Genomic DNA, 25,187 nt, shown 5'->3' with positions numbered 1-25,187 from the left:
CTGTGTCTCCATCGCTGTCATCCATTCTCAGACCAGTGCATACGTTCATAGGGCATGCTGTTATTCAGTTAGTATAGTGCAGTGGTTCTCAACCTTCCTAATGCTGCAACTCTTTAATACAGTTCCTCATGTTGTGGTGACCCCCAACCATACAATTATGCAAGGGTTCTTTCACAGAAATTAAACCGAAACTGAACAATGGTGTGAAGATCCATAGTTCATGATTGTATATAAATTGTTCCCCCCCCCCCCCCCCCGGGATTTTTCAGTTCAGTTCTGCCGATCTCACTCTTTTCCACTGCTCCAGGCAGACACCTGCAGGAGGGGCAGCAACAGTGGCAGCGCCCCACCCACCCAACCAACCAACCAACCAATCTGCTCACCCTGCTGCGACCCCCGTGAAAGGGTAATTTAACCCTCAAAGGGGCCCCGACCCCCCAGGTTGAGAACCACTGGCATAGTAGGTTAAATGAGGTTCTGGCAGTCAACCAGCATCAGGGATTGAAATAGCAGTAAAGCTGGTCTCATTTATGATGAGGAGCTCCTTGAGGAAAGTTTAAATTAAAAATGTGATTCATCACTAGAGCAACTCTCAATTAATTTTTATTGGCTTTATTTATACCCTGCCTGTCTTCCCCAAGGAGACCCAATGGCACCTTACATAATTCTCCTCACTTCCATCTTATCCACACAGCAACCCTGCGAGATAGATAGGCTAGTCTGAGAGTGCAGGACGGGCTCTAGGTCGCCAGCAAGCTTCCATGGCTGTGCTAGGATCTCACGGAGACTAGGGTCCAACAGTCTAACCCAGCATTTCTCAACTTTTTGACCTTTGAGAAACCCCAGAAATGTTCTTCTGGCTTTGAGAAACCGCAGAAGTGGCGCAATCATGCAGGATATAGTTGGGAAGCACAGCTGTGGACACACTCGCCCGGGGCCCCTCCCTTTCCCACCCCCTCCACCCCATCATTGGCCATTTTGGAAGGGAGGTCTAGGTCAATATGACCATACATGGTCATATTACCTGATAAATGTTTAACGAGTTTAATAAATATATTAAAAATTAATTAACTCGCACCCATTTGGGAGACCCTTCCAGGGCCGTCATGAAACCCCAGGGTTTCACAAGACCCTGGTTGAGAAAGTTTGCTTTAACCACTACACTAGATAGGCCTTGGACTGGTTTGAGTGGAAGTGTTACCTGGTCTCCTCTAAATTTGGCTTTACATGCTTAGTCCATTCTTGTACATATGATTGTATTCAGTATGTTGTATGCTAACTTTTTGGCAACTTTCACGCAAGAGCAACTTGCAGATGACAGGAGATGCTCCTGACTGAATTGGTGCTACTTATTTTAAATCATTGTAACTGTATTTTTAATTTGTTATCTTATTTACATTGTATTGTGTGGATTTTAATTTTGTGAGCCACCCAAAGCCATCAAGAAAGGGTGACATATAAATAATAATAATGATGATGATGATGATGATGATATGGTGTAGCATAGATCAATATTGTCTAAAACAGGGGTAGTCAAACTGCAGCCCTCCAGATGTCCATGGACTACAATTCCCAGGAGCCCTTGCCAGCATTCTCCAGCGAATGCTGGCAAGGGCTCCTGGGAATTGTAGTCCATGGACATCTGGAGGGCCGCAGTTTGACCAGCCCTGGTCTAAAACATCAAGACATCATTAGAAATAAGGTAGACCTGGTTGCATGCCTTCATTTCATGAGGAAAGCAAGATTTGGATTCTTTGATTGAAAAGGGAGGCAGGGAACCTGTGCAGTAATTGAAACGCTTCTACTGAAAAATGCTTCATAATCTGATGGGCTTTCAAGTGCCCTTTGAAAATTGTTTACACTGATCTTTGCTCCACTAGCATAAGGCCATTGGATTCCACTTATGCCTCCGGTGTGGCATTCATTCATCCCAGCCTTGGGACCTTATTTCAGCCATTCTCAAAACAGAACAAAATATTTGTGATTATCCTTGAGTGATAATGATTGTCTCTCATAATTGAAATGTGGCCCCCCAAAATTAAAGCAACAAACATACATTAACTGCAAATGTTTTGAACAAAGACATGCTCTAACGGGCGGCTATGTTCCTTCTCTTCCAGACAGATTTTTCATCAGATTGACCAAGGGAATGGTTTATTTTGGCCTCTGGAAACAGAATAGTGTTTTTTCTGCAGAAAAGATGGTTCTGAGTAATGTTTGCTCCCGGGAGTGTATCAGTTTTACGTCTACCCAAGACATTTACGGTATATCGAGAGAGTATATTCACGTTATTTGTTTGTTCAGTCCCACTCACTCAATGAATTTATTCTCTTTCTTCATTTCTGTACTGCCATGAAGGTAAAACGCTTTCAGAGCACCAGCAATGATATGTATTGGTTTGGAAGAAAAAAAAATTCTTATGCTGCCTCTCCAGAGATCGGCTTTGCATAGCTTTGCATGATAAAAAGAAAACACCATAACAATGAACTATTAACAAACTATTCAAACCCAGCATTAAAAAAGGCAGCACACAGTTCCCTCCAAGTGCCCCATTAAAAAGTTTTCAGGCTAGAATCAGAATATACAAACAATTTGAAAACATCAATTTCTTAATTCAAAGCCTGGTCAAAAAGAAATATTTTTGCCTGGTGCCAGTGTGGTGCAGTCTAGGACCTGAAGACCCAGGTTTGAATCTGCCCTGGAACCTTACTGGGAGGCCTTGGGGTAGTCACGCGCTCTTAGCATACCTTCCCTGACAGTGGGGCTAAAATAGACTAGATGAGGACCATGTCAGTGGCAGAGGTGAACCAGCTTGTGGCAGGTTACAAAATAGGTTCCAATACACACATCCCCAATAAAAGCCCCATTAAAACCCAGTTAAAAAAACACAACGATATAATGGTAACATGGCGGTCAAAGTAACCCCATCCTATAGCGGTACGCCCACCTAGAGGGCAACGGTGCTGTAATAACTGGTTGCCACCACAGATGTCAAAGAGTTGGTAACAGATGTCTTCCTTGTAAATAAATAAAAAAATAATAAATAAGTGTGTGTTAGGTGACATATAGGGCTGCTAACACTGGGTGGTACCTGGAGACCTTCTGCTGGTACAACTAATCTGCAGGCTACAAACATAAATTTCCCTGGAAAAAATGGCTGTTTTAGAGGGTGGACACTATGACATTAGACCCTGCTTAGGTCTTTCACCATTCTTTCTCTTGCCATCCTCACGCTCTACCCCCAAAATCTCCAGGTATTTCCCAAACCAAAGCTGGTGACCCTGATGACAGATGGCTTTGTCATGTACTACCATGTTTGTGGGGCGAATTCATTGATAATTCCCATTTCAAATTGATTGTCAATATAGAACGCCAGTCTTCAACTAATTTTTGCTATATATTCCCTGTCATGTAAGAAGATCATTGTCTGACGAAGGGTGCTTGCACTCGAAAGCTCACGCCTTGAATAAATCTTTGTTGGTCTTAAAGGTGCTACTGGGCTTTGATTTTAGTCTTCAGCTAGTGAGGTGGCCCTGAGAACTGGACTGTCTCCAACCCGTACCTTCTTGTTCTAGATCCAGACTTGGAAGAGCGATTCCACAAAATGCTGTGGTGATGATTAAGATGCTGGCCTGTTTATTTTTATTTTACTTCATTTCTGCCTCTTCTTTCTCTCCAACAGGGATTCAAAGTGGCATCCCTCTTTCTCAGCTATATGATATTTGGACAGATAGACTGTGAACAATGCTGACAGGAATAATAAAAAAGAATAATCTGTAATACTGGAGGGGAGTTTGACAGAGGCGTCAGACTGTCAAAAAGCCAAAGAAGTGGGACCTAGATCAAAGCGAGCCTGAATTCTCCCTAGGGAATAAAATGATCAAACTGAGACAACAGAACTTTAGCCTCAATGTGAGAAGACAACACTCATCGGGAAAAGCCATCCTGTTAGGGAAAGTTGAAGCAGGAGGGAAACAGGAAGAGCCAATAAAAGGCTGATTGGTCGACTCAGAAAACCCAGTCTGCCCTGAATTACTCCTCTTTTCGGCTTCTTAATGAGAAAACAGCCATTGTAAATAAAATAAATACATCTTTATTCTCATAGCTTACCCTTCCTGCACATTCGGCGGGCAAACAACATAGATTTGTGGTGTAAACCCGGTAGCAGTTGGCCCTGAGGCCATTTTTACACCTAGCACCGTGGAACCCATTCAAGCCCCCTTCTTGATCCTGCGTTGAGCAGGGGGTTGGACTAGATGGCCTGTATGGCCCCTTCCAACTCTATGACTCTATGATTCTTCTGTGGTACTCCAATTGGAGACTGTCAAAATCAGCAATGTGGGGCTGATCACCATTCGCCTTAATCTTCCCGCCCCCACTTTGCTTATCACTCAAGCAGAGAAAAGTGTCCTGCTGAACTTACAGGCATCCACTCTGCTTCTGCCCTACTAGAGGTGTCACCCTAACGGTCCCCTGCAGATAAAAGGAACTAGAAGCACACACAGACCACAGACTTCCTCCAAGGAGGGTGCAGAAGCGTGACGCGGTGGCAGGAAGGGAAGCAACGCTGGCCAGGGGGTATTTGCCCGACCACCTCCCAGCTCACCCCAGCATTCCTCAGCCTCCCTGGACGCTTGCCAGAGAAAAGGGAGCAAGGTAAACTCAGAGGCCATTGGGACCAAAGAGAAGGGCGAGGGAATGTTGCTATTGGAGGAAGGGGTGGGAGGCAGTCGAGTTCAAAAAGTGCTTGAATTGTGCGTGTGTGTGTGTGTGTGTGTGTGGGGGGGGGGAGTAATTAAGAATGGCAATTGGCATTAATGGCAATTAAATTGTACGTCATCTCCTTCCTGGCCCCGTGCTGCCTCAGATTTAGAGTATCAGCATTGCTCTTTGAAGGGCGATTGTTCTTTCATTGTCGCTGGGTATGGTGTAATATACCTCTGAGCGTGCAATGAGTGCCTTCCCCAGTTGGTGACCGGGACTTCCACCGGGGCCGGGACTCCCTGTGTCCCAACACCAGTTCTCTCCTGCTGAATAAATAGCCTGGCAGTGTGAGGGAAAGTGCCTAATTTTTCGGGAACAACCTTCTCTCCACTTTGGCCTGAAAAGGATTTGGTGTGGTGATTGCTTCTCTGCCCATGGCTTTTACTCACTCTGCAAAACTTCCTGCCACAAGAAGTTGCAACCGCTGATCTTGTATGCAAGAGCAACTGTTTTGCAACAGATGGGGAAGAACTGCAAAGTTGACTTCTACTGAGTATTTTTAAGTTGGAATCAGAAATAAGTATTTGAAACGGTAAGTAAGTAAGTTGTCGGCCCTTGTTTAATACAAGGGCCCAGGTGCTTTTGTAGTGTAAAAAAAGGGGCTGGCCCCCTTTCCAGAAAGGCTTGAATGTGTGGTCTCCTACTGCAGAAATCCCAGCTTTCCCCCAAAGTTCAAAAGAGGAGCCACTTCACCATTTCAGCATGCCCTTCGTGAACTACTGACAAACCTGTGACTCTTTTTATTCAGCCAAGAATAAATCAAAATTGAGGTCCTATGCGGTGTGTATTTGGGGGGAGGGCCATGCTTTCTTACCTTGTGCAAATGTACACTGTGAATGACTCATTTAAGGGGCTTCCGGGATGCGGGGGTGGGGGGAGTCAATTAAAATAACAGAACCACGGGGACGTTTCTGGAACTTCTGATCTGGAACTGACATGCTGCCTTGCACAGCATGGTCCACCAAGTTCAATGGTTGATACTTCCCATCTTTGAGGTCCTTGACAATGCAGTAGAGACAGGGGTGGGGTGTCTCAAGTATTGCACACTGTGCTCTCCCTACTGCCTTTAAGATGGTTGTTTTTGAAGCAACGGATTCTGGTGAATCACAGATTTGTGAGGTTTCTGCAATTTTGGTAATTTCAAGTGAGACCGATATTTCCAAATTAATTTGCAGATTAGTATTACTTGAGGGACAGTCCGGTTTACATGGTAGTTAGAACCCAAAGGGAGGCTGGAAAAACACAATGGGTTTCAGTATAATTGAGGAAATATATATATATTTTTTAAACACTCAGTTGCTAGAAACCTGCTGCGGGATATTTCCAGATTAGTCAGTGAGTCACATTATCCTTCAGCAGAACAGGGACTAGTTGGATTCCATTTCCTTGTGCCATGCAGCCTCTGGGTGCTTTCAGAGATGAGTGATTGTCAGGCACTGAGAATCTGCTACCATAAAAGTGTACCAGGAGGCAGAAATGTGTAGCCTTGGTTCTTTTGGGAACTTGCGCTGATCAGTTCTGGTTTTGTACTGTTTGGAGTCCAGTTGTTTAGTGTGGTTCTACCTGTGCTTTTTTACCATTTCGGAAGCCCCTGAAATATTCGAGAAACTCCAGAAGTGGCTCAATTGTGCAGAATATGGGTTGGGAGGCATAGCTGTCTACATGCCTCTCCCCTTCCCACTCCTTCCAGGCCCGTCACTGGCCATTGGGGAGGGGGCCGGTCAACATGACCATACATGATCATACCACCCGATAAAGGATTAACAGTTTTTAAAAAGTATATTAAAAATTAATTGGCTCCCACCCATTCAGGAAACCCTTTCAGGGCTGTCAAGATGCCCAAAGGCTTCACAAAACCTTGGTTGAGGAAGCCTGCCATATTCTGATCAGGTTGAGGTCAGCTTGATTAAGGTACAGTAGCGAAATGTAAAGGGGCATATGGATTTCAGATAACTTGCATTCTTCTATATATTTATGATTTTACTGTTGATTTGTACTTCTCTGGAGAATCATATATTTTCTTATTGATGTAAACATTTTATGAATTTAAGAAAAGTCAAAAGTATTTGAAGAGTGGAATAAGTTTAGTTGATCCCCCACAGTTCTTGCATCCTAAGAGGTCTATCTACTTGGAAACCTACTGAGGGAGGCCTATTTAGAGAGGCTTTCTTCCTGGAAAACATATTTAAGATTGCACTATGAGCAGAATAAGTTTCTTTTGAAAAGGAGGCTAAATTCTATATAATTGTTCCTTTACGCTTTTCAAGAATGAAAATCCCACTTTTTTTGTGAGATAATGTATATGTCATGACATCACACATGACGCTGCCTCTATTTCCCCCACACCAACTGAGCAAATCAGTTCATATCCCCAGCAGGATATAACTGCTAGAATCTTAAAATGGGCAATGGGGAGTACAAGACCCTGCGCAGCTCCAGATCGCTGCTGAGCAAAGCTTCCACGTTAATGAGCGGCTGCTCACGTGCACAACTTCGAGGGACTACTGACAAACATCAGTGGTTTTGAATTAACTGCATCTCTTTAAAATGTGTCATTGAAGCAAGGAGTGGTTCATTCTTTCCAAGATGCATCTCTGGAGGGGTGAGGAGGAGCATCAGTAGATGGGGATTCAATATCCATTAAGTAAACAAAAGAAGATTGTATGTTTGACCTTGGTAGGTTGAAGTTTAAATCTAGATTTTTTGTAAGAGTGGTATTTTTAAAATATATATGATTCAGATACCAAATACAAGGCCTTATTACTGAGAAGCATGTGTGTGTGTGTGTCAAAAATAAAATGTGTCCTGGCATATATTGTAGTTCAGGGGTCCCCAACTTTTTTGTGTTCTGACATATCAGGATGGGCACAGCCACAAAATGGCTTCCATTAAAAGGCTCACACAGGAAGTGGATCAGCAACTTCCTGTCAGTCACTACTGAAGTAGCACTGCTGTCAAAGCCAGCTTTTTAAACATCTGCATAGCCAGTCAAATCTCCAGTGACCAACCAGAAGCGTTACTGAACAGAAGCCCAGCCCACTTTCTAAAAGCACTTTGCAGGCACCAGGGAAGGTGTCCATGGGCACCATGGCAACCACGGGTACTGTGGTGGGGACCTCTGTTGTAGTTATTCTATGCCAAACTGTGGCTCTCCAGACATCCATGGACTAACAATTCCCATGAGCCCCTGCCAGCATGTGCTGTAATTCATGGACATCTGGAGAGCAACAGTTTGGTCACCCCTGTTCTATGCCAATTGTGGGCCCAGATTTAAAACCATAATTAGTGGGTGGTGGGAAAGACCGTATTTTCCCTTTGCTATTCTGATGTTAGTTAACGCTTCAGTATTTCTGGGCTGGGTCTCAAAATCCAAAGCTCATTTGCATTTACTTCCTCACCTTCGGTTAGCCTTGGCCAAAACTATTGCACAGTGCTAGATCTTGAAGCAAGCTTCTTTTTATCATGTATTACACAGAACATGTAAAATGAAAATTAACCTCCTCCATTCTGAATCATATCAACAGACCAGTGTCTGTTTAAACAACTCCCCCTCCCCTCTTTTTTGCTATCGTCATTCTTTGACTTCTCGTTTTTTATACTGCTCATGGGCTGACAACTAGAAAAATAATATTTTGTCAGAAGGCTTTTCTCCTTCCCTGCCCAATTCTTTGGCATTTTGCTGTAATATCTATTTAGATCCGCCTTTCTCAACTTTTTTACCATTGAGAAACCCCTGAAACATTATTCAGGCTTCAGGAAGCCCCGGAAGTGGTGCGATCATGCAGAATATGGTTGGGAAGGATAGCTGTCCACATGCCCCCCCCCCCCCAGCTCCGTCACACACACCTTCTCGTCTCTTCCAGGCCCATCACTGGCCATTTGGGAGGAGGGAGTGGGTCAAGATGACCACATATGGCCGTGTCACCTGATAAATGTTTAACAAATTTAAAATATATATATCAAAATTAATTAACTCCTGCCCATTCAGGAAACCTTTCCAGGGCTGTCAAGAAATCCCAGGGCTTTGATTGAGAAAGTCTAATGTAGATATTTCTAATGTAGATATTCCCCCTGATGTAGACCCAAAGTGGCTTAAACCTAAATCTCCCTTTCTCACAAGAACTCTGCGAGGTAAGATTTCAGCATTCCGCTAGGCCTGCAAAACAGAGCTCTTCCGCCAGGTCTATGGTTGAGGCCGGCGTGGCCTCTGATAGGCCCCCCAGTGTTAAGAGCGGAAGCACCCGCTATGTGATCTGCGCTCCCTCCTCCCACTCCTGTACTAGATTTCTGGGGGGCTAGTGGGTTGTAGTCCGCCATGGTTTTTAAAAAGTTTTTAGGAGTCGTTTATTGCATATGGATGGATATCCGGAATTCTTGTAATGGGGTTTTAATGGGGCTTTTAACGTGGACAATTGTAACCCGCCACGAGCCAGTTATGGGAGGGGCAGGCAATAACTCTAAAAAATAAATAAACAATTTAGGACAACAAGAGACAATGACTAGCCCGTGGGCTCTCCGTGGATAAGTGGGCATTTTCAGACCTGGATCTCCCAGATACTGATCTGACATTCTGACTACTATTCCATGCTGGCTCTCCAATACCAGTGTTTGGTAATCAGTACATGCCAACTGCAAGCTCACAAAAGAACCAGTATTAAAACCCCATAAAAATAGCATGATTCAAATAAGAACAATGTAGTCTTAACCATGCCTGTTGGGAAATAAGTTGCCTAGAGGCATGTCTAAATTGGATTCAGTATTCTTTGGCAGGTTTTGTGAAAGCTTTCTATAAATGTTTTACTTCTCCCATGCTTCTTGAAATTACAGTCATTTTTTATTTTTAATTACAAACGAAGAAAAGGGATAAGATGATATTACTTCTGAACATAATTTGATACCGCTAAATATTCAGATTGTACCTATTAATAAACATTGCAGATTCCGTGTCTTGAATTCTCATTTGTCTTGATCTCATTCCAATATGAAATAAAAGGTTGCCAGTTTTTGACTAAACTTTCTTGCCCAGATTTTCTCCCTCTTTCCAACATATGTCTGTTTGCAGCAAGTTTTTTCTGTAAGTATAATAAACCATAATGTGCTGATCCAAATTATTCTTGTCACGTTTCTTGTGTGTCTGCAGAAATTATTCATTACATTTTAATATCTTGGGCAAGTATAAATTTTGAAACCCATATATTAGGCAAATTGCTAAAAGAAATATCAAGCTGCAGCACGTTTTTGCTGGTAAAGTTCAGCCTGTTGTCTACGGAACTGTATAGCTTGGGTTTTGAAGCTTTTCATAAAGACTGACTACACCACAGCAGGAAATAATGGGAGGAAACAAAAAGGTGTTATTGCGGCTTTGCTTATTCTGTGAATGTTGTTATAAGCAAATCTTCACATGCCCAATCTACAGTGTTTGAATCTGGCCACAATATATTTGACAAGGATAGTCAAGTATTTCATTTTGTCTGGATTGTGAACTGTAATTATAACAAGCTGCGTCTGCACTCAGCATTTTGCTCTGTATTTCCTCTGTTTCTGCTGGGCTTCCTGCATCATCAGTTTCAGAACTTGATTCCACAGGACCAGCTTTCCTTGTGGTTTTTTTGCGCTTTTGAAGACCTGGGGATTCTCTGGAATTACAATCTCCAGACTAAAGTGATCAGTTCCCCTGGAGAAAATGGCTGCTCTGGAGGGTGGACTCCATAGCATTATACTCCACTGAGGTCCCTCCCTGCCCCAAATCCTGCCCCCTCCCAGCTGCACCTCCAAAGTCTCCAGTATTTCCCAACCCTGAGTTGGCAACCCTAGACGCCAGTGAAAGATCACTGTTCTCCTACATCTATGCTAGTTTGGTGTAGTGGAGAGCCAGTTTGGTGTAGTGGTTAAGAGTGCGGACTTCTAATCTGGCATGCCGGGTTTGATTTGGCACTCCCCCACATGCAACCAGTTGGGTGACCTTGGGCTCGCCACGGCACTGATAAAACTGTTCTGACCGGGAAGGAATATCAGGGCTCTCTCAGCCTCGCCTCCCTCACAGGGTGTCTATTGTGGGGAGAGGAAAGGGAAGGGGACTGTAAGCCGCTTTGAGCCTCCTTCGGGTAGGGAAAAGGGGCATATAAGAACCAACTCTTCTTCTTTTTCTTCTTCTTTTGTCCCCAGTGAGTCCATGAAGCTGCAGGCTTTTATGCAACCATCCATCACCCTAATTCCAGCTCTGCGCCTTTATAATCAGGATCTGACATATCCCACTGTGACTTCTTTGGGTGTGGGGGAACAAACCATATAAGGGATGGATAGGCTCCACCTCCTGTTTTGTCCTCAGCAAGGCATCCTGGGGCATCATTTGGATGGTGAATGGATAACACTTAGACCAGGCCTGATATCTTGGGGCTAACAAAGACCTGAAACTCTTAAGTGCTGTCTTTATCCTTGACCCATGAACCCTGCAGCTAGGAGGACAGGAAGTGGCACACCTCCCGCAAGCACCATAAAAGCTTGACAATGAGGAGCCTGAGCCATATGTATGTGATAACTCATGGGGTGGTCTCGTCTGTAAATCTAGGGATGCGTAAACAATAGGAAGCCTGATTCTTGTGCATCCCACCAATGTCCCCTGTTGCATCTGGGTTGGAATGGGGTCCTTAGCCTGCGGGTGCCATTGATCAATGTCAACAAATAAAGTTGGCCTTTTTTTACCCAACAGAAGGTGCTGGCTCTCCTTATTCATCTGCAGGTGAAACTGGATGGGAATAAGGAGCAGGAACAGCAGCACCATAATTTCAGGAGTAGATTCTGCATCTCCCTTGGCTTGGTGGACTTGGAGGATTCTCTCACCTTCTCACCTCTCACCTTCTTCCCAAATACATTTCAACCTCCTTTTCATCTCAGCTGCAGATGGATCCTCTCCTCCCACACCCACCCCTTTTTATTTTGTGATTTGTGCTGGTAATGGTGGTGCCCCCCCCCACACAGACTCAAGGTCCACCATTGGGATGATATATTGCTCTGTCTTCTGGTTGCCCAACTTAAGATGGAAGGGGGAATGTAAAAATAAGACCTATCTGAACTCCTTTGCAAGCCCAAATGTTAATACTCAAAGTATCTGCTCAGCAGCACCTTGAAAATGTATGGGGATAACATAATGAAGGGGAGAAGATGCTGAAGCAGGGATGTGAAGAGGGACCCCATGTGGTCCATTGTGGAGAAGAGTTGTAGGGTGGTACTGAAGGAGTAGCAAAGAAGAGCACTAACACCTCACCCCCGCCGTGAATATTTAATAATTGTTGTGGGGAGAGGAAAGGGAAGGCAAATGTAAGACGCTTTGAGACTCCTTTGGGAAGAGAAAAGCAGCATATAAGAACCAACTCTTCTTCGTCTGTTCTGACAGAGCAGTAATCTCAGGGCTCTCTCAGCCTCACCCACCTCACAGGGTTTCTGTTGTGGGGAGAGGAAAGGGAAGCTGATTGTAATCCACTTTGAGACTCCTTCTGGTAGAGAAAAGTGACATATAAGAACCAACTCTTCTTCTTCTACTTCTTCTTTCCCCCCCGTCCCACCTCCAGTGGATAACTCTAACCTTGACCGACCAGTGGTCTGGCTCAGGATGAGGCAGTGTCAGGTGTATCCGTCTGGAATCTGTCAGCAGGCGTGTCAGCTAATAGTATTTCACAGTTCAATTGAAACAAACATTCAGGAGATAAATTCCAGTCATAAACCACGTGCCATTACAGTTTAATAAGAATGACATGCATTTACTACTGAGAGCAATGTAGTTCTTAGTGAAATATAGGTGCCTCCCTTCAGAATATAGCAGGGTGTTCACGTATTCGGAGGTTGATGGATTGTACTATGAAATGATGAGATTGTGGGGAAGGGTTTAATTGAAAACAGATTTTAAACGACTGGGGATTCTCTGGCTAGGATTTTTTTGTATAAAACACACATCCAGCCCCCCCCTTATACACACCTAATATTTCTTGAGGCTATAACTAACTAGTATGTTTTCTCCAGCAACAGGAGCTACAGAATTTGCAAGATGTTGTGCCTGGTATTAATATCTAATTCCGGTGAGCATAATTCATGTTCCTTCAGTAGAAACCAATGGACCGTTCTGAAGAGCCTCATCTCGCTTAACTTATTAAAACCATGTTGATTTTGTTTGCTTGAAATTCAGATATATGTTTAAGGGAATTTCTTGGCAGTTCCGAATATACTGGTGAAAACCACAAGGTGGACTCAGCCTCATCCAGTATTTTGTATTCATAGATGCAGAGATATGCCCAAAAGTGAACATGCAGAGAAATGTTGGCAGTCAACATTAACTGCATGAACCTGCCCTAGCTGGACCACTTGGGGCAACTTATGTTCAGGGCACGGATGGCTCCATGTCTAATGGAAGTAATCTCCAGCCACTGTGAAGGCCTCAGTACCAGGCCACCAGCAGCCGCAGTGAGAAGCTCACCAGGCCTGGCTAGCTTCTTGCTGTGAGAGGGGGGGGGGAAGAGGCAGGCGTGGCCTAAAGTGGCCCCTCCGCTCGCGGCCCAGCTAGCTTCTTGCTGTGAGAGGGAGGGGGAAGAGGCAGGCGCGGCCTCCGGCACGCCAGCAGACACAAACACGCATGCGCGGCTACTCTGCGCATGCACGTTAGCACCACCTGTTGGCGAAAACATGCACGTGCGGCGTCTGGGCCGGCAGCTCTCCCCCACCCCCGGAGGCGCTCCTCAACTGGAAAAAGGTTGGGGACTGCTGATTTAACGTGTGCAGAATGAGCCTTGGCATGTGAAACTGAATTCTTTTCCGGGATGAGGATGTACGTTGTTTTAAACTCCCTGTACACACATGTACCTTTCCAAAAATAGTTACATAACAGGGTTCCACTACAGCTCTACGTTGGCCAGCAAAGTCTGAAGTCTTCCTCCAGCCCAAAGAGCCTTCCTCCAATTCCCGTGGCTCTTCTCCTGGCAGGAGTGGTAAGATACGGGCCATTACTTTCGCCTCTTCTTCTCCCACCCTGCTTCCCTTTTGGCACATTTCAGAGAGTAAAGGCTGCATTCAATGATAGATGACTTATCACTTCACTGTCTGGCTGCACCCTTGAGGAAGCTTCCTGCAGGGAGAACTGATGAGAACGCTTAACTAACTGCTGATCCAGAAAAACACCGGAGGGAGGTGGGAGGATCCGGTTTACCAATGGGAGAAGGATGTTTCATTTTCGTACTGATTAGGCAACCATTATGCCAGCTCCTACTGTTAACAAGAAGATAAACGTTTTGGACGGAGAATCCTGGGTCAGCTTTGGTTCACGAGCTCAATAGAGGGCACAGCGCTTCAGTCCTGAGAAGGAGATCTGCATCCGTTTGGACTGGATTAAGCAGCCTAGAGGTAAACTAAAATTTGAAGCCTCTTAAAATGTAGGGTAGGGGAAAGCCGCAGAAGACCAATCAGATTGTCGCAACCGGTAAATATCTGTTTGGTCCTCATTTTTAAAGAAGTAGTTCACGGATGGTTTTGTGGGGGGTGCTAATGGACTAACAAATTTCTACAGAATAGTTACGGCAGAAACGGCCAATGGACTTGCAGAAGGAAGGTACAACATGGCCTCTTCACTAACGTGAGCAATCCTTTCTTACCTAAACAGATCTTCAGGTCCCCTGAAAATTACAATAACGAAAGCAGGTAAATGCAGGCAGAAGGGTAGCCATGTTATTCGGTTGCAGCAAAACTCAAGGACAGCCTCTGCCTAAATGACCCCAAGGGTCAACTTAGGGTCCTCAAGTTGCCACCTAGAGGCTGGTCCTCACTTAAGGTATCCTGCTTGACATCTACCAGAGCCTGTGCTTTTTAAAAATAGTCTCCTGAGGAAGTGAGGAAGGTTCTGTATCTAGAAGTTTTAGGAGGGGCTACAAGGATCTACGGGTCCTTTAATAGGGGAGTGAACTTGTGGTTTTATTGTACTTTGTATGTTTTTAAATTTGAGATTGCAAGCTGCCTTGAGCCTCAAAAGAAAGGCAGGGTATCAATATTCTAAAAATATTAAATATACACCTGGTGGCACTTTGAAAAAGCTTTTGTGGACTGGAGCCTGCTTCGTTAGAAGTGCATAGAAAGGCTTCACTAGACATGCGTAAGCTTATATGTAGTATATAATTACCAGGATCAAATTTCCACAGAAGGCAAGACGCCTTGTACAGAGTGTGAATTTTGGTCATAATCTACAGAAATCACAAGGTAATCTGATTCCTGCATACAGCTAGCCGATGTACTGAGAGTCCTCCATGAATAATATGACTCTTCTGCGCTTACTGGTGAGACCCAGTTCTGGGTAGTTAAAAAGTGGGCTGCCTTTGAGTGGTAAAAAGTGGGGTACAAAAAGTTTCCAGCTCTTCTTCTTCCTACTGGGGGAAAGCTGCAGAATGGATACCATGGGATCATTTCCCTTCCCAACCCCTCCAGGCCATCATTGGCCATTTGGGGAGGGGGGAATAGGATGACATGGCCATATATAGTCTTCTAAAAATGATACAAAATGACACCACCCCCCTTTAGTTAATTCCACTTGGGAAATGAGCTCATAGAGAACATTAACTCACCCACCCCCATGTCAAGGTCCAATCATTCCTCAGTGGCTGGCTGCTTCTAAGGGCCAAATTCCATACAGGAGTTCCAGTTGAGGGCCTCTGACATAACATGTTTAGCCCTGTCTAACTAGTTATTAATCTTGGCTGGATTAGCCACTTGCTAGCTTGCTATAGTGTAATAGATCACACATACACACAAACATTATTTTTATTTATTTATTGTATTTATATACCACCACTCCCAGGAGTACTGGCTCGTGGTGGTTTACATGTATGATAAAACCCCATACAATAAAACAGATAAAACATTCTAATTAAAAAAACCAATAACAATCTTTAACCGTTCCGTGGGAGCGGTATAAATAAAACAGTAAGGGCCCTTGGGGTGGGCCCAAGCCGGGATGGGGAAGGGTGCCGATTGGCCCCGTCCCGACCTGCCCACCCCCCAACGTTGGCCGTCTTTCCCCCACGTCACCATTACCACGCTGCCCGGCATGACGACAGGTAGGCGGCCGGCCGGGGCAGCCTGGTGGAGGCAGTGTGGGGGGGACGCTTCGTCCCCGGCAAGGGGACATCTGTGTTGCAGACTCAGTGGCCCTGTCCCTTTGCTGGCCCCAAAGCCCTGTAGCCGTCTGGGAGCCGGCCATGCCCGGAAGGCTTCGGGGCCGACAAAGGGACATGACCAGCACCTCCAGCATTTCCAGCAAAGGACGCCTGTAATGTGTTCTTGTGACTTCAGGCAGGGGAGGTTGTATGGGTCCCAGGACACTTATTCGACTGCAGGTAAACAAAGTATGGGTAATTCCACACCAAAGAGAAGCCACTAGCATCCAGTTGAGAGAGCAAATGGTAAAGGGCAGCATTTCATGGCAGAATTCAGTGTGCAGTTTTGCCGTTGTACCGCTCGTAGTTAGGGTGGCTGTGCAAAGAGAATATATCCTATTAGCTGGCTGCCAGGATCTGATCCTAACCTTTGCTGCTGATGCAGCAAAAGACGCTCCCCCTGGAGCATAGCTCTGCTTACAAGATGCTTTTTGGCACGTGTAGAGGAAAGCGGAGGACAGCCATTTGCCAGTGACTTAATTTCTGAATGCTCATCAAATGTTTCCACATGCATAGGTTTTTTCTTCCTGGTACTGAGAAGGTATTAATGAAACATGGCATCTGGCTGTGCCATCCCGCTGTGCCATCAAGGCCTGGGGCTACGATGTCACTTTAGCGCCATTGGTACAAAACTTTGTTTACATTGTTCTCGCTTCCCCGATCTCTTCGGATGGTTTTGCCTGACGGATAACCTGCTCTCCCTGTCTTCTGAATATTCACCGTCTTGAACAGCGTGGCTAAGCCTGCGGGTGGGCAGGCAGGTGTGTGTCTTGCTGAGTGTTTGTCCCAATAGCGAATACCATATCTGTTCAGATCACTGGTCGGTTGAGTTTGCCAGCAGCTGACTGCTTTGCTGCCAATCATGTATGGTAATTGGAGGCAGGGCCAGATTTTCCTGCAGGCTAACTAGGCTTCGGCCTAGGGCCTCGAGATCAAGAGGGGCCTATGTTCCACATTTTTTATAAAGGTTAGTACCAATCACAACATGTTTCATTTAACATATTGATATATATCACAGTAATGATGTATTTTATTATCTCTCATGTAATTTATAAACTTAAAAATGGGAGGTGAAAGGGCCACGTAAGTGGAATAGCTTAGGGCAGGGGTAGTCAAACTGCGGCCCTCCAGATGTCCATGGACTACAATTCCCAGGAGCCCCCTGCCAGCATTCGCTGGCAGGGGGCTCCTGGGAATTGTAGTCCATGGACATCTGGAGGGCCGCAGTTTGACTACCCCTGGCTTTAGGGCCTCTTTTCATGTAAATCCGGCCCTGATTGGAGGCTTGTAAGGTGTGCTGCAATACTGACATGCCTTCAGATTTTCTTAGCATGTGGGGAATGGCTTACAACTCATTGCTGATGGTTGTTTCTCCTCTCTATCAATCTGGAGACTGGTTAATTTTTTGCAGCAGGGTCCCCAGTGTGACAGAAAGCTGTTGGCAAGGAATAGGAATCCGTGGTTACAGATCATTGAATAGATAGCAGCAATTATTTACGAAGAAGTAGATGTGTTTTTCTTGCCACCTAGAATTACTCTGGCAACCCAATCCCAAAACCCGGTTGATTGCAGTGGGACGACCTCTGTGAAAGTATGCATAGGAGTCCAAGTTGAGTTTATTTTTCTTGCTCTGTAACTTTTAATTCATACTAAATATTAGGTGGGTATAAAAACTCCAGATGTCCATGGACTACAATTCCCATGAGACCCTGCCAGCTTATGGGAACTGTAGTCCATGGACATCTGGAGGGCCGCAGGTTGACTACCTCTGCTCTAAAGCAAGACAGTGGGAGACCAGCTTGCTTAGGTCAATATAAACTGGCTGGTGTCCCTGTTGAGGTTTCCTCTTCAAGTATCAGTACTTGTCTGGAAGGAATGGGTAGAACCATTCAAAAATGACTTCTCTGGATCTAGGCCTTATCCACGATGCTATCAGTATTGATCTCATAACATTGCATAGTGATTATCTGTACAGCAGGAAGTGACCAGCTTTTTCCATGGAACAGCAAACTGAATGACCTTAACTGTTTGCCTTGTACCTGGTTCTAGTTGCTGATTTTGTTGCTGATTAATTTTTGTATGTAGGAAGTTTGTTCCCTTGTGCCATTTTTCCCCTCCATAATCATGGCAATGCATACTCTGATCTGAATCTGAGGCTCTTTCCTTCAAGGGCCCAATGCAGGTGATCACAGATCACTCTAGAGGAGACCACTCCCCTCTCTAAGTGAGAGGCAATTTCTTTTTCTGTACCAGATGGGAGAAAGGCAGAGGCAGTTAGAAGAATCTAACTGGAGAGTTCCTGTGTTCCTATTGCAAACAAGTTTGTGATATTCTTCTCTTCTGTTTTTCAGATGGATCAAGCATGCGAGGACATAGACCAAATGTTCAGCAACTTATTGGGGGAAATGGACTTGCTGACACAGGTGCGGTTTGCTTTCTTTATGACTTACTAGAACAGGTAAAGGAGGTTTCTTGCTTCCTGCTTCTTCTTCAGTTCTTCGTCGTTATGGTTCTCCAGATGCCAAGCAGACTCAGAGGCAGCACTGACCTGAGCTAATTCCTGGTGGAGAAGGGAACACTAAGGACCAGGAGGCGGGTTGTGGTTTGTTCTTTCTGTGCCAATATATGATTTATCCAGAGCAGCTCTCCTTTGCATGTGCTCTTCCCTTGGTTGCCTGTTAGCTTTCTCCGTATTCTGAGGTGACCTGGCTTCATTTGTCTTCTTATGGTTTCTCTTCACACAGCACTCACTAGAAGAAGCTTGAGAAATTGCAGCTCCATTGGTATTTTTAGCTTTTGTGTGTTGCTTTGAGGATGCTCATTTGTACGCACAATGTTGTAATCCTTACAAGATTCTTGTTGAGAAAGTCAGGATTATTATCTCCTTGAATAATATATGGCCACCTAGGAAAAAGCAAGATTCAAACTTGGAAAAAGCAAGATTCAAACTGAAGATTTCAGAATTCATACCAGGGCCCCTTAACCGCTCTGTTGCACCCACTCTATACTATCATGGGTTATACAAAGCGCAGCTTGAGTGGTTATAGAGGAAGAGTAAACTGAGTGTTCAGATCCATAGTCTCATGTTATCCATTGCCTCAGTTTCCTAGATAAAGGTAAAAGGTAAAGGTATCCCCTGTGCAAGCACCGAGTCATGTCTGACCCTTGGGGTGACGCCCTCTAGCGTTTTCTTGGCAGACTCAATACGGGGTGGTTTGCCAGTGCCTTCCCCAGTCATTACCGTTTCCTAGATACCAGCTTTCATAAGGAACTTTTTGTTTTTGCTCACACACTGTTGTTCCTCTCTTTAAATTCATGGTCCAATGTATTCTGCTTTAGCCAGGCCTTTCATAGCAGAGTTTTTAAAAAATCTGAATTGTACGTAATTAATTTTCCAGCATGGTTTTTACAATGCACTGTGGATTGAATAGGCTGCCGTTTATTGTGACCTCTGAATACAGACTGAAATGTTCTTTTCCCCCCACTTTTCTCAGAGTTTGGAAGTCGAAATTGGCCCACCACTGTCTGCCGAAACACCCAACAATGAATTTAATTTTGCAGTTGGTTTTAAGGATTTAAATGGTAAGTGCTAGCAACTTGTGTTACTATAGCCAATAAATATTTAGGCCTTCTCTTGAAAGGAATGACTTCTCAAACACGGCCGCAGAAGTTACCATTGAATATAGTACCCAACTGCAACTGGTCCAGAATGCTGCGGCCAGGATCCTCGCAAATACACCATGGAGAGCCCACATTCAGCCTGCACTTCAACAACTCTGCTGGCTCCAATTGAATTTTGGATCAGGCTTAAGGTTTTGGTAATCACTTTCAAGGCCATATGCAGTTGGCCAGTGTACCTGAGAGACCATCTCTCTGCCTATACCCCCCAAAGAGCCCTATGTTCTGCCACCGCCAACTGGCTGGTGATCCCTGGCCCCAAAGAAGCATGCCGGACTTCAACCAGGGCCAGAGCCTTCTCTGTCCTGGCCCCCACCTAGTGGAATGAGCTTCCTGAAGAGATCAAGGCCCTTCCTGAACCTCCACAATTCTGTAGGGCCTGTAAAAGGGAGCTCCTCCACCAGACATTTGGTTGAGGCTGACCAACCCAACAACAGCTGCTGGTCCCCCCCCCCCGACACCCCTCACCATGATCTCAACCAAACTGACCTCCCTAGGGGTTCATGTTAAAAATCGTCATTAAAATGTAAATCTGTTATAATATTCTGTTTAATTTTGGAACTACTGTTATGATTACCGTTACTATGATTATGATGTTTTATATAAACCACCCTGAGAGCGATATAGAAATTCAAGGAAATAAAATAATAAATCAATTATTATAATATTTTATTTTTGTTCTGTGTAGATCATGATCTGCTCTGGCATAGGTACATTTTTACAATAAAATATTGTCTAGTAGTGCTCAAAATGGTAGTGCTCAAAATGGTTATCTTTGATACCTGTCTTCTTGGCTTAGAAACCAATTCTTCCAAGCAGAAAACTTGAGGAAAGTCTGTGGAAGACTTCCTAAGGCCCTCAGACTCTGAAATAATCTCTCATGGATCTGAAATATTTCTCCGCAGAATCCTTAAATACACTGGAGGATACTGATTTGGATGCTTTGATGGCTGATCTTGTAGCAGACATCAGTGAAGTGGAAAAGAAGACCACTTCCCAAGAACTGAAGGAGGCATCTCACTATCAGCATGCGGCTGGGACTCAGCCTGCAGTACATGCATCTGCCACTTACAACTCTGAGTTGTGTGCCGCTGTTGAGAATGACTTGCCACCTCCCCCGGGAGACCTAACTGTTGACCATCCATTACCGCCACGACAGCCACCACTTCCTACTCAAGCACTCACACGGGTGAGACACCTCAGAAGAAACTAATTTTAATCAAACTTCTCCCAAAGCTCTTGGTATGGATAGTTCTGAGGATATTGGTTCCATAACAAAACAGCTTGGGTTGGGTACGGTGGAAGAGTTCAATAGATGAAATTGATAGAGGAGATCTTTTCCTGCTTTCTCCAGAATGCTACCATTTGTCCCAATGCTCCTCTGAGGAGTGAAATAAGGTAAAAATTTCCTTTCTCCCTTCTCTGCGGATACAAGTATCAGATGGAAGAGAGAAAAGCAATGCTACTCAATTCCTGCTTGGTGCTGCATCGCCTTGTCCTTTTGCAAGTAACTGTTTCTGTTATTTATACAGACCCTTAAAACTTGAGGACAGAGATTTCTTGACAGTCTCTGCTTAAATACATAAGCTTCCTTGTCTCACAGACACTTAAGTTGATGAAGGCGGTGTCATTCAAACCAGTTCCAGTTTCCTTTCTTATCCACAGACTAAGGATCACCCCCTATTTTTTAGGGGTGGATGGGGATCACCCCACTTTTCTAAGAGTTATTTCCCTCTGGCTTGAATGGGGATGCTTCTTGATCCTCTCGCTCCCTTAGCTCTCCTTCCCAGTCGACTGTCAGTTCTTAACTGTTAGCTCTCAATTGCCACTTCTCCTGACTCTCTCAATTGAAGAGTTCCATTTGAATCCCCTGTCACTCAGCGTTCTCCAACCACGTTACCAAATTGACCATTTACGGTCTGTCTCAAGGGTCTTCTTCTTTCAGAGCTTCATTTTTAGTAAAGGATTTTAAATGTTATTCTTTATTGTAGGAAGAACAAGAAGCACAAGCAAAAGCAGACAAGATTAGACTTGCGTTAGAAAAACTGAAGGAAGCCAAGGTTAAAAAGGTATAATTTTGTGAAATGTTGGATTTCAGTACTTTAAACGTTAAATACAGTCATTTTCTAACAGCTGATATTGAACTCTCTTTTTTTTAAAGAAAGGATCACAAACAGTGCAACAGCATGTTGAAATAACAAATACCTTGGGAAAAGAATCTGATGACTAAATCAGGCTATTGTAGCTGCATAAGGTGGTGGTAATGCATCACAAACAATAAAAATGGGGAAACAAATTCAACCCTGAATATTCCAGTTTTGTCGAAAGGGTTCAGCTACAACAAATTATTAAACAAAAACTTAAATAAGTATTATATAGCGTGTACATGTGTAGAATTAAAAGCATTAGGTGTTGAAATATCAGATTGTATAATTTACAAGCATTCCTAGAGGATGAGCATGTCCTATGAATCACATGAAACCACACGCATTTCAGCCTATATAGGCTTCTTCAGTGGTCAAAAATACATTATACAGGGGGGGGGGAGAGGGAAAATTCTTATAAAAGGTTAAACATTTAAAATGTTAGTAAAAATTTCAAATTTTAGTATTATAATATCAATTTCAACTATAATACTTCAAATTTTAGTATTCTAATATCAATTTCAACTATAATAGAGGGTTTTTTCCCTTTTAAAAAATCTCATGTGAAAAATATATATTACTCTCTGAATGAGTATTCTGTATATTCAGATACCTAAAGTTTTTAATATTACATATGTGCACACTATATGATAAATATTTAATTTGTTATATTATATAGGTGGCAATTCTTCGGCCATTTGTTCAAGTGAAACGCTCTGATTATCGTTCAACTCTTCTAATTCAGGGTCAAATTTGAAGTTGCCTTTTTTGGCGAGATGTGTGTGGGCTTCCCTGATGAAATTCATGTTTCTTTCAGTCAAACAGCAATTTAAGGGAATTACACTTTAAAGATCAACGGGAGCCCGTTTTGGCTTGGATCTGTGAGGTGACGGTAGGGATAAGGAGCGGCAGGGATAAGGAGCGGCTCCTGCCTCTCCAAAAGTTGAAATGGCCCCCATCAAGGAGTTAATTACAGAACTCTGAATGTTACGGAGACCTTGCTGCTCCAGTTACGTAAACAACTCCCTGCTGTGTTAGCATGAATTGCAGGTTTGGGAAATAGCTGCAGGGAGCAGAAGCCCCTCCTCTCCCATCACTCACCCCCCACAAAGAGGGGGGTCCATCAATTTTTTCATTGTTCTTTCTGAGGGCAAACTCCATAAATCATATTTTAGGCCATTTTTCCCCCTCTACTTTTGAGGATAATTACACTGCACATGCCTATGATAATTAAAAACCCAAGCGCATACATCCACCTTGTATGGAAATAGCTATATTCTTGATGACCTTTCGAAAGATTAAGTCAAAGGTTTTAATTGTTGAACTCCTGTGTGCTGACGGAGTTAATCAAAGGACCTTGCACAAAATGTATTTGTTCGGTACAAGGCCATTTCATTTTGCTCAGACTTCTCTGAGAACAGCCCTGACCTTGAGAGCAAATGAGATGTCCCTTGACTCATTGTCTGCACTTCTCCCATGGACAAATGAACTGGAACTACAGCTTAAGGGGGAGGAGAATAGAAGGCAGGAAGGGTTAAGGCAAGGGAAGTTCTGAGTTCAACCATCCACCCAATCAATTTATCAATGTACTGCATCAGAATGAGCATTTAAAAAGGGGGAAGAGCTGTCTTCTGCATCCTTCTAAAGGTAGGAGGCAAACCCACTTCCGATTTCCATGTGGATGGCTTTTTCCCATTATGTTACCAGATAGATTAGTTATGAAAACACAAGTTACATCGATCAGTAAAAAAGAGGGTAGAATATAAAAAGTGAGGTGGGTGGGAGAGAAAAAAGGGAGAGAGGGTACTAGCGGGAAAGAAGGAGGGAAAGCCAGACAGACAGATAAAGATAGGCGTGAAGAAATGGAAGCAAGGAGAAGAAATGGTGACAAGAAGAGTTGCAGGGAAAATGAGATGTTCCCCACGAATCCTCGTAGGTTGCCTTTAATATATTTCCAACCTCGAGAATTTCCTATTGAAAAACTAAAATAGTTAAGTCCTCTACAGCAGCGGTCGGCAACCTTCTGGCTGCCGCGGCCCGCTACTGCGCTGTAAGGGGAGAGGGCGGCCCAGGGCACTGCGCACGTGCGGCAGCATGCGCGGACTTCTCCCCGCCCCTCTAGGCGGACTTCTCCCCGCCCCGCGGCTCCCTCTCCCCGCCCCTCCAGGCCGCCAGCAAATCGGCCACCGAAGCGGCTGATTAGCTTGTGGCCCAGCAAGCTTCTCTTCCCCCCCCTCCCGAAGCAAGAAGCTTGCTGGGCCGTAAGCTAATTGGCGGCTTCGGTGGCCGATTTGCTCGCAGCCGGACGAGCTTCTCGCTGCTGGGGGGCGGGAAGAGGCAGCCGCGGTTCGGCACCGGGCCACGGCCCGGGGGTTGAGGACCACTGCTCTACGGCTTGCAGAAACCAGTGTTCAATTTGAAGCATTATTAACAAGTAGATTTTGTAGCAGTCTTTTTTTTTTTTAATCAATACTTTTATTAATTCATTCAATGGACATCTCAACTTTTCTTCAGTGTCAGTAGACACAAAACTAATGCACACTAACCTTCCAGGCAGGTGACTATTAGATTGCACCAGCGCTCCCAGGGGGAGTCAGGAGCAGCATCGCAAGTCATTTCACTACTGAGCCCCAAAAGTGAGGGTTAAAGATGGGGTGGGAGGACAGAAGGGTTCTTTGCCTCGCATTTGCTCCATACCCCACTGCCTGTCATAAGGTAGGGGGTTAACTGTGAGTTTAAAATAATGTTTTTGCAACACTATCTTTAGATCTACAAACAAAGAGGGGGAAGAGAGAGAAGGTTGCTGTTAATGTTGTGGCTTTAATATACCACAAAAGATGTAAAAACACTGCAAATATATTCCTAGGCTGTTAACTGCGGCTAGATATTACTTCCCCCTTTTAAAAAGCTTGCTATAGATCAGGGGTAGTCAAACTGCGGCCCTCCAGATGCACATCTAGTGAGAGATATAGATTATTGAAATCCAACGTATATTCTTAATGCTCTGCTCCAGTGCTAAAGAAAGGCAATTAAAGTATACGTTTTAAGTTCTTAAGCCATCTTATTTGTCAAAGGGCCAAATGAAAGCTTGTTCCTTCCTGATTTCCTTCAGAAGTGCACTCCCTGTATCGCCAAAGTCGTTTTTGCGTACATTTTAAAATTAGATTCAATGGAACAGTAGCAGAGTTTTCCGGAAGCAGGTCCATGTTTCTCCCCACCCCAGTTCTGGGATGATTTGACCGTTCCTTGTATCGTTCTGTCCATTTCTGTTCGTAATTATCCTGAAATCCGTCTCTTAATTGAACACAATTGTCTTCTTTCTTGTTGACTGGATACCGTTCAAGGTTTGTCCTGAATGGAGTTAGAAGGGTGTAATTCTGTCTAGAATGGCACTGTTTGTCTCACTAATACCAAA

At 44.3% G+C, this 25,187-nt stretch overlaps 1 protein-coding gene across 2 annotated transcripts in view; it reads left to right on the top strand.

Annotated features, from left to right (window-relative positions):
- Positions 1 to 4,436: 4,436 nt before the first annotated feature.
- APBB1IP (amyloid beta precursor protein binding family B member 1 interacting protein) overlaps positions 4,437 to 25,187 on the top strand; it is a 51,311-nt gene continuing 30,560 nt past the window's right edge. The window contains exons 1-5 of one of the 2 annotated variants that reach the window (XM_077302715.1): positions 4,437 to 4,656; positions 18,302 to 18,373; positions 19,445 to 19,532; positions 20,534 to 20,817; positions 21,620 to 21,697. In XM_077302715.1, the coding sequence (XP_077158830.1) occupies positions 18,302 to 18,373; positions 19,445 to 19,532; positions 20,534 to 20,817; positions 21,620 to 21,697 (522 nt within the window). In that variant the 5' untranslated portion in view covers positions 4,437 to 4,656. Of the gene's footprint in view, positions 4,657 to 13,961; positions 14,152 to 18,301; positions 18,374 to 19,444; positions 19,533 to 20,533; positions 20,818 to 21,619; positions 21,698 to 25,187 lie in introns of those variants that run through there. The other variant, XM_077302713.1, reaches the window with a different exon arrangement.

The sequence above is a fragment of the Paroedura picta genome, chromosome 11 (genome assembly GCF_049243985.1).
Source record: "Paroedura picta isolate Pp20150507F chromosome 11, Ppicta_v3.0, whole genome shotgun sequence".
In the NCBI taxonomy this organism is placed as follows: Eukaryota; Metazoa; Chordata; class Lepidosauria; order Squamata; family Gekkonidae; genus Paroedura; species Paroedura picta.
This window is presented reverse-complemented; position numbering and strand designations above follow the sequence as displayed.